General features: G+C 43.3%; 1 protein-coding gene across 1 annotated transcript; it reads right to left on the bottom strand.

The window, feature by feature from the left end:
- Nucleotides 1-2,591: 2,591 nt before the first annotated feature.
- On the bottom strand, nt 2,592-6,959 carry igfbp1a (insulin-like growth factor binding protein 1a). Its single transcript, XM_055943985.1, has 4 exons — nt 5,591-6,959; nt 5,143-5,315; nt 4,444-4,572; nt 2,592-3,948 (listed from the first exon to the last, which is right to left on the bottom strand). Exons 1-4 carry the CDS (start codon nt 5,964-5,966, stop codon nt 3,823-3,825), a joined length of 804 nt encoding a protein of 267 aa, XP_055799960.1. The 5' UTR covers nt 5,967-6,959; the 3' UTR covers nt 2,592-3,822.
- Nucleotides 6,960-9,679: the final 2,720 nt, after the last annotated feature.

Below are 9,679 nucleotides of genomic sequence, written 5' to 3'. Positions count from 1 at the left end.
CGGCTCGAGGGTGTTTTTACAAGTTAGGCTGTGTTAACTCAGAGAGCTGGGAAGTACATTCAGTACTCAATACTGTCCTACTTCAGAGTTATAGTAAGTAGGCCTACATTCAATAAACTGTTTACATCAAATGTTCTAGCAGACAGGGAGGCAGTTGGCAACCAAAAAGATGACCAGAGGAATCTATTTTGATAGTTGATGAAAAGGTTCAGAGGTACTGTTTTTCTCATCACAAATCCTTTCTATCCCAGCTCCCTCTCTCCCTCCCTACCAAATCCCTCCATCTCTCTCTACTTCCCTCTCTCTTTCTCTCTCTCTCGCTCTCTCTATTTCTCTCTCTTCTTCAGCCTTGGAATATGGCAAAAATAATAAAGCTGTGGTGCCAGGCAGGCTGGCAGTTGGCACGTTGGGGAGGTTGAGGGAAATACACACACACACATAAAGAGAGAGAGAGAGAGAGAGAAGGCGAGAGAGAGAGAAAGAAAGATAGAGAAGGCGAGAGAGAGAGAGAGAGAAAGAAAGAGAGAGAAGGCAAGAGAGAAAGAGAGAGAGAGAGAGAGAACACAGCACACTGTAGACACACAACCTAGAGCCTCAGGCATAGCTACAGCGTAACAAGACAGAACATCATGAAGTTTGAGCAAGGTGTATGTGTGTTTATATGGTTGGGTTGGTTGTTTGGTTGGAGTTTCACAATATATTGAGGAAACCGTTTTATTATCAACGCATTCCTCTGTGTTACAGATAATGTCTGTGTCTGAAATGGCACCCTAATCCCAATAGGGCTTTGATCAAAGTACTGCTTTATATAGGGAATAGGGTGCAATTTCAGACGCAGTCGAAGTTTGTAGCTTTATGCTAGGGCTGTTTATGCACATACTCCTATATGACTGAGGCATTCACCACATGACTACACAGTCACACACACTGCCCAGGACATCAAGATTGATCTTATCGTCAATAATTATTTGATCATTTAAAATAGTAGGCTGCTCCAGCCGGATTACATACAGTTGTAGTCGGAAGTTTACATACACCGTAGCCAAATACATTTAAACTCAGTGTTTCACAATTCCTGACTTTTAATCATAGTAAAAATGTCCTGTCTTAGGTCAGTTAGGATCACCACTTTATTTTAAGAATGTGAAATGTCAGAATAATAGTAGAGAGAATGATTTATTTCAGATTTTATTTCTTTCATCACATTCCCAGTGGGTCAGAAGTTTACATACACTCAATTAGTATTTGGTAGCATTGCCTTTAAATTATTTAACTTGGGTCAAATGTTTCGGGTAGCCTTCCACAAGCTTCCCACAATAAATTGGGTGAATTTTGGCCCATTCCTCTTGACAGAGATGGTGTAACTGAGTCGGGTTTGTAGGCCTCCTTTCTTGCACATGCTTTTCAGTTCTGCCCACACATTTTCTATGGGATTGAGGTCAGGGCTTTGTGATGGCCACTCCAATACCTTGACTTTGTTGTCCTTAAGCCATTTTGCCACAACTTTGGAAGTATGCTTGGGGGTCATTGTCCTTTTGGAAGACCCATTTGCGACCAAGCTTTAACTTCCTGACTGATGTCTTGAGATGTTGCTTCAATATATCCACATAATTTTTCTTCCTCATGGTGCCATCTATTTTGTGAAGTGCACCAGTCCCTCCTGCAGCAAAGCACCCCCACAACATGATGCTGCCACCCCCGTGCTTCACGTTGGGGATGGTGTTCTTCGGCTTACAAGCCTCCCCCTTTTTCCTCCAAACATAACAATGGTCATTATGGCCAAACAGTTTTATTTTTACTTCATCAGACCAGAGGACATTTCTCCAAAAAGTATGATCTTTGTCCCCATGTGCAGTTGCAAACCGTAGTCTGGCTTTTTTATTGCGGTTTTGGAGCAGTTGCTTCTGGCTTGCTGAGAGGCCTTTCAGGTTATGTCGATATAGGACTCGTTTTACTGTGGATATAGATACTTTTGTACCTGTTACCTCCAGCATCTTCACAAGGTCCTTTGCTGTTGTCCTGGGATTGATTTGCACTTTTTGCACCAAAGTACGTCAATCTCTAGGAGACAGAACGCGTCTCCTTCCTGAGCGGTATAACGGCTGCGTGGTCCCGTGGTGTTTATACTTGCCTATTATTGTTTGTACAGATGAACGTGGTACTTTCAGGCGTTTGGAAATTGCTCCCAAGGATGAACCAGACTTGTAAAGCTTCTAAAGCCATGACATAGTTTTCTGGAATTTTCCAAGCTGTTTAAAGGCACAGTCAACTTAGTGTATGTAAACTTCTGACCCACTGGAATTGTGATACCGTGAATTATAAGTGAAATAATCTGTCTGTAAACAATTGGTTGGAAAAATTACTTGTGTCATGCACAAAGTAGATGTCCTAACCGACTTGCCAAAACTATGGTTTGTATAAAAAAACATTTGTGGAGTGGTTGAAAAGTGATTTTTAACGACTCCAACCTAAGTGTATGTAGCCTTCCGACTCCAACTGTACATAAGAGATTTTTGATAAAAAAATGCAATAAATCCCAAAGGCTTATTTCCCAGATGAACAAGATAACATATTTGAGGTTAAATGTTTTTATTAAATTCCCCCTTTTTTTTTTCCTTCTTTTTTTTTTACAATACAACTTAATTACAAAAGTGTCCATACACATGAGTGAGCAGTCGGTCACTTTGGAAATAAAATGCCATCTTTCTTTCTCTCTCTCTCTCTCTCTCTCTCTCTCTCTCTCTCTCTCTCTCTCTCTCTCTCTCTCTCTCTCTCTTTTCCTTCTTGCTCTTTCTTTCTTTCTCTCTCTTTCTTCCTCTCTCTCTTTCAATCTCTCTCTCTCTCTTTCCTTCTCTCTCTCTCCAACAGCAGCATGTAGACAGAGCACGCACATCACAAATCAAACATGGTCAAACCACACAGTCAAACGACAACAATTTGTTCTTTGTGGTCATAATGCGTTCATGGTCAGATAAAGAACGATGATGCCAGTCAGTAAAGTAAAATAAAAGTCCTCTTTGTAAAGGGAAAGTCCTCTTTGACAGGAGGATGTATCAAAATAATGAAGACAGACAGTCAGCAGAGACAAACAAGCACCAGGAGGTAGGTCAAGGTAGATACCCGTCAGAACAGGGGCAATACAGGAGCATTACCCATCATGCAATTCTGCAAACCCCACAGGACCATGGGATATTGAGTTTCTTAGAAGGTAAGTATGCCCAAATTAGTCGTTTTCTGTATTCACTGATGTAGTTGAGGGTCATCAACTATGAATCATATTAGAAAAAAAACACAACAAATAAACCATGGCAATGAACATGAAAAACAATGACAAGTAACATAATAACAATTAGAAATCCTTCTAAAAGACATGTTGGTCACACAGTGCTTTTGTTCTTGTTTGGTTTGTTTTAAAAAGTAAACCAGCAGACAAACTCCTAAAGACCAGAGCGAGATCAACTCGGCAATATGGACTAACTTAGGGCATAGATACATATGTGCACATCATACACTGATAAAAATACACATATAATAATAATGATAACAATACTAATAACAATAAGGCAAAATGATATAAATATTCTTAACATAAAAAGAACAAAATGAAGAGATACATAGTGTGAAATAAATAAGGCTGTAGAGTTAAAGTAAATGCATGAAAATATTAACAATGACAGTGTGTACCTGAATATCAAACACCACCATTTACAATGAATAAATAACAGGTATCGAAAGGAAATCAGTGGTTCAGTGTGTGTGTGTGTGTGTGTGTGTGTGTGTGTGTGTGTGTGTGTGTGCACGTGCATGCGTGCGTGTTCTGCATCAGTGGTTGATCTCATAAGCGCACTCAGCATTTCCCTCCAGATCAGTGGATCCCAGAATCTTCTTTCCGTTCCAGAAGGACACACACCAACACCTGCCTTTCTGTCCATCAAGAGATGACTCACACTGCAAGAGAGAAGGAGAGAGAGAGATAAAGAGAAATTAGAATGCCTGGGGGTTTTTACACACCGTAACACACCTCCACTTAACACACCTGTTCAGATATGCTATGACCTTCATTTGTGTGCAGCCGCACCTCATGGGGCAAACATACACCCATTCCAAGACAAACGTGTGTACAGGCACACACACGGAAAGGCACACACGCGTGTATAGTCATGCTGCGCCAAGGGGATGACACTAGAGTGAAACGAGCTGAATGTGCTCCAAGGTGTAAGCAGTGCTGTACAAATCTCTGCCTGAACACACATTATTCTTTCTGGAGCTGTGGTTGGCACAATCTTGGTTGGACGGACACACACACACACACACACACACACACACACACACACACACACACACACACACACACACACACACACACACACACACACACACACACACACACACACACACACACACACACACACACACACACACACACACACACACAGTGTCTACCTGTTTGGCTTTGTAGAGTCCGTGTTTGTCACAGTTTGGCAGATAGAACCTGATCAGTTTGTCTCCTAGCTTCTGTTGTGACTTAGCGATCTTCTCCAGAGCTCTCTGTAACTCCACATGACAGGGACCCTGGGAGGAGAGGGAAAGAGAGAGATACGGAGTTTTAAGTGTATTTCTGTGTACTGTGTAGGCATATTTGAAGTGTTTTATTCATCTTCACTTGCTTCTAAATCTGTCTCTGAAGGGGCTACATGGGAGACCTGGCCCTAACTGTTTAAGGGCATGCTATCAATGTAGTGCTGCTAGATAGAGTAGAGCACTGCCTTCTCACTAGTCATCAAAGGTTGCTGTTTTATCCAATCAACCCACACAGTCAAGGCCTGTTGTGGCAAAACACTGGTATTTTGTAAAATTGCTCCGTGATAGGTCATAAGGTAGGCTAATGCACACAAACACCCACACACACACACACACACACACACACACACACACACACACACACACACACACACACACACACACACACACACACACACACACACACACACACACACACACACACTTCAAAGTCACTCTAGCGCCCCCTTGCGGTATGATGCTAATTACCCACAAACCCAACCGTTCTTTGACTCTCCAAAAGTTTTAAGAACGTTAAATTATAATTGCAAAACGGTTAGTACATTTTCCGTGAGCGCTCACCTGCTCCACCAATTTCTTTCGGATTGCGTTAACTTTGGCTTTCATGCTCTCCAGCGCGTCCGCGGCGGCCCTGGGATCGAAGGGCTTGCGGTGGCCGTGGAGATAGAGGCTGGAGCCGGGGTCTGATATCATGGCAGCGTTCTCTGTCTCGGCATTGTCCGCCGCTCCTTGGTCTGGAGAAAAGAGGGAACGAGTGTCCAGAAGGGGAAAAGCCAGTAGAAATCACAATCTTGATTGCACTTATGCACAAGTACATTTGCAAATGATGAATAATGTGCAGTCTAATTACTATTGGGATATAATTATCCATATTATTAGGCTAATAGGCTTTTTAAAATAGATGTTATTATTAGCTTATGTCAACTATAGACATTATATATATATATTGCATATATGCTATTTCTAATCTAGCTATAGCCAAAACATTATGCAATTAGGTGTTACATACCGGGGTTTTGGGACACAGGGCTCCTCTCGGGCTCGATCTCCGTGCATACAGCCTGGCCACGAGTGAGGGAGTGCAGCGGCCGGAGGTCGCCGGGTCTCGGGGTGCACCTCAGTCCGGACCCGCATGGCGCCGTGTAGATTCCGCACAGATCCCCCGTCTTCAGGGCACAAGCGAGGCAGCATCCACAACCAGGCTCCCGCAGAACCTCCGCACAGCCGGGCGCCACCGCTGGACACTCGCTCAGCTTCTCCGGTGAGCACGGGGCGCATCGGATCGGCTCTTGCGCTAACACCGGGGACCCCAGGACAGACCGGACCAGCACAGAGCAGCATACCGCTGCTGCCACCAATACATTTCTGTGAAATAATCCACTCATGGTATAAGGAGAGTCTGGAATAAGGAAGAATAGTAGTTTATCAATGGTAAGGAGAGTTAGAAAAAACACCCTTCGTTCCCGTTCCTTAGTTTCTTTCCTTTGATTTTGGAAAAATGACTACTCGTTGCGCGCAGCCTTATTTATACCCTGGTCATTGTAAAACGTTTGACGCATCTGCATTATGAATGACTTCTAAAAAGAAGGTGTAATGATCCGACGGCTTCTGATTGGCCCTCATATGTCCAGTCAGAGACCTTATTTGAATACAACACGCAAAACACAATATCGTATTTATTTTGGAACAGACTGTGCTCGCACGTCGCGCTCTCTGTAGGCACAACATCAACCAGTGACAGTGTGACGACATCACCGTTTGGTGTTGCAAGTGAGGAAAAGGAATTCCGTATTCTCACACTACTGCCAGAATAACCGAGTTTCAGTCAGTCTATATAGCCCATCAAGAATTGATCACCGTCTATTTGAAGTTTCACCATTATAGCAGGATTAGAACTACATAGATTCTGTAGTAGAAAAAAGACATGCTATATCGTTGTATTTAGTAGTCTGATGCTGAACGGAAGCAGTTTAGTTCAGCAAACAAGTGAAGACCTATTTCACCGCCACAGTGTGGTACAATGCCTGCTATTCATTAGTTGTTGTTTAAAATATCCGTTCAAACTTCTTCCACAACTTCCAGCAAAAACGAATGATGACTGCTGATTACGCCGGTTAGCCTGCCGGGGCTGCACCTAGAAGGCTACTGTAAATGTCCAGCACTAATTGAACATGAGAAGGCATCCATGCACCGCGTAGATAATCCGGCGCAAATGGGGGTCACGGTGTACAGTACTTTCTGAGTCACCCCAATAGGCACAGACTTCAATTCAACCTCTATTCCACGTTATTCAACGTCATTTCGTTGATTCAACCAGTGGGATACACGGCAGCGGGTCGCCGACCGTGGAATACGACCTCCACTCCCGGGTACTGACGGAAGCCCCATTTTGGTCTCCACGGCGCCGGAGCTAACCGGAGGAGTACCATTGTAGTTATCCGTTTCCTTTCCGGTGTTAATAATAGACCGTGCGGAACGAGGCTGCACTGACATGGCCAGAGACACGTCCCGAGTCCCGCGCGCGCACGTGTGTGTGTGTGTGTGTGTGTGTGTGTGAGAGAGAGAGAGAGTGCTCTTGGCACACCACAGGGGTACTGGGGACAGTGCGGAGAGAGTAGGGTCACAAAGAGATTACCATGTTACACTCACACCCTATGTCACAGGGCAACAGACCTGGCATTGGTGGATGACTGTATTGTTCATTTAGGAGGCTGAAAGTGGAGAGGCCAATATTACAGCTAGGAATTGGTCACGCTAGGGAATGTTCTCAGGGGTGACCGCCAGGGGATAGAGATGGTGAGCAATGCATAGAGTGGTGAACTGAGTATATCAACCATGACTGTAATGGTGAATGAAGGGGGTCCCAAATGGCACCCTATTCCCTTTATAGCGCACTACTTTTAAACAAGGCCTGTATCCCAAATGAGTTCATATTAGCCTTACAGTGCACTAGCTCTACTTTGACCAAGGGTCTCCTTGTGTCACCACTAAGCAATATGTCATCATGCTACATGCAATGACTTGTAAGATTGCATCATCTGCCTACCAAGTCATTAAGTTTAGACCCACTTCTCATGTAACCGACTGATTTACTGTTTGTACTCCTTCTACAGCCCCAAGCTGAATAAATACTGTATATATATGAGACTTTTAAAATCTGAAACCAGTTGAAGTCTAAGGTGATCTAGTCAACGATCTTCTGGAATGATGCAACACTAGTAATAGCCCACTTGGCACAGACGTCTTTTCAACGTTTATTCCACATTAGTTCAACGTAATTTCATTGAAATGACGTGGGAACAACATTGATTCAACCAGTGTATGCCCAGTGGGGTGCTACTCAAGTCTTATTGAAGGAAAGCATGCTCTACAGCAGGGGTTCCACATTCTTTTTCACTCAGGGCCCCACTTTCCAGCATTGGGGAACATCCCGTGTCCCCCCGCACACACACACACACGCCACGTCTATTTATATGGGCACAAGAACTGTTCATGACACTACCCAACTCTGAAATTACACATTGTGCATTGTATTATTACAACATTCAAGAGTAAGTTTAAAGCCGGACTGAGTTCCGCCCCACGTGCAGACCCACAGTTTGGGAACCATTGATCTATAGCTACGGCACATCTAGAAGCCCATTCATGCAAATGCAGAGGTTGAAAAAGAAATAGACTTTGCATTCCTTTTTATGTTGGTAAAAAAAAATGTGATAATGAAAATGTATTTAGGGTCTGATTGAATTCCAGCCAATAATTTTATTTCATGGGTTTATATGTCAAACTATGCAGTGAGTTGTCTAGTTCATGTTGCAATTTGTGTCTAAACATTGACATTCTATCTCCCCATTATATTTCCTTTTACTCCATTAATTAAAGGGGCAATCTGGGATTGGTACATACATTATTTTACTTTAAAATTAATTATATATAGCCATTGACAGGGGTGGAAAGAGTACTGAAATATCCTACTCATGTAGAAGCAGTGCTAATGTAATGACATTTGACTCAAGATGAAGTAGAATTACTGATGTAAAAAACTACTCAAGTAAAAGTAAAAAGTAGCTCCTTTAAAATGTACTCAGAGTAAAAGTAATTGAGTTATATTTAAAATAAAAACATTGACCTGACTCCATCTTTTCTCCCTCACTCACTTACTCTCCCTCACTCACTCACTCCCTCACTCACTCGCTCCCATTTCCAGCTCTTACTCATGTACTCTCTCTCTCACTCACTCACTCACTCACTCACTCACTCACTCACTCACTCACTCACTCACTCACTCCCCTTTCCAGCTCTTACTCACTCATTAACTCACTCACTCACTCACTCACTCACTCACTCACTCACTCACTCCCCTTTCCAGCTCTTATTCACTCACTCACTCCCTCTTTCCAGCACTTACTCCCTCACTCACTTACTCTCTCACTCACTCACTCCCCTTTCCAGCTCTTACTCACTCACTCACTCCCTCTTTCCAGCACTTACTCCCTCACTCACTTACTCCCTCACTCACTCATTCACTCACTCCCCTTTCCAGCTCTTACTCACTCACTCACTCCCTCTTTCCAGCACTTACTCCCTCACTCACTTACTCTCTCTCTCACTCACTCACTCCCCTTTCCAGCTATTATTCATTCACTCACTTACTCTCTCACTCACTCACTCCCCTTTCCAGCTCTTACTCACTCACTCACTCACTTACTCTCTCACTCACTCACTCCCCTTTCCAGCTCTTACTCACTCACTCAATCACTCACTCACTCACTCACAAACTCCCTCTTTCGTTCACTGACCAAAGGGTAGAAAGAGTACTGATATATCCTACTCAAGTAGAAGTACTATTACTTTAATGAAATTTTAGATGTAAAATTACTAACTTTGAAAAATACAGTAAAGAGTTGCTGTAATTAGTTACTTTACACGTCTGTTCATTGATCTCTGGTCATTGGCTTAGTACCAAAAAAACAGTGGCGGTGTGACCGCTTTGTTATTGTTTGAATCCCAGATTGCCCCCTTATGGTATGGGCTGGCTGGCAGTCAGTAGGTAAACTGCCCTGTAATGCACTGGAGAATGTGGACCAAAGGCTGTGTTTAT

Source organism: Salvelinus fontinalis, chromosome 14 (genome assembly GCF_029448725.1).
Source record: "Salvelinus fontinalis isolate EN_2023a chromosome 14, ASM2944872v1, whole genome shotgun sequence".
NCBI classification, from domain to species: Eukaryota; Metazoa; Chordata; class Actinopteri; order Salmoniformes; family Salmonidae; genus Salvelinus; species Salvelinus fontinalis.
Note: the sequence above shows the minus strand (reverse complement) of the source record. Positions and strands in the feature narration are given on the sequence as shown.

Bases quoted from the DNA above. Each gene is read 5' to 3' on its own strand.
- igfbp1a (XM_055943985.1), bottom strand. From the start codon at position 5,966: ATGAGTGGATTATTTCACAGAAATGTATTGGTGGCAGCAGCGGTATGC. The intron at 4,573-5,142 runs GTGAGCGCTCAC...CTCTCCTCCCAG, and splicing joins GAAAGAAATTGGTGGAGCAG to GGTCCCTGTCATGTGGAGTT. The intron at 3,949-4,443 runs GTAGACACTGTG...TCTCTCTTGCAG, and splicing joins GACTCTACAAAGCCAAACAG to TGTGAGTCATCTCTTGATGG.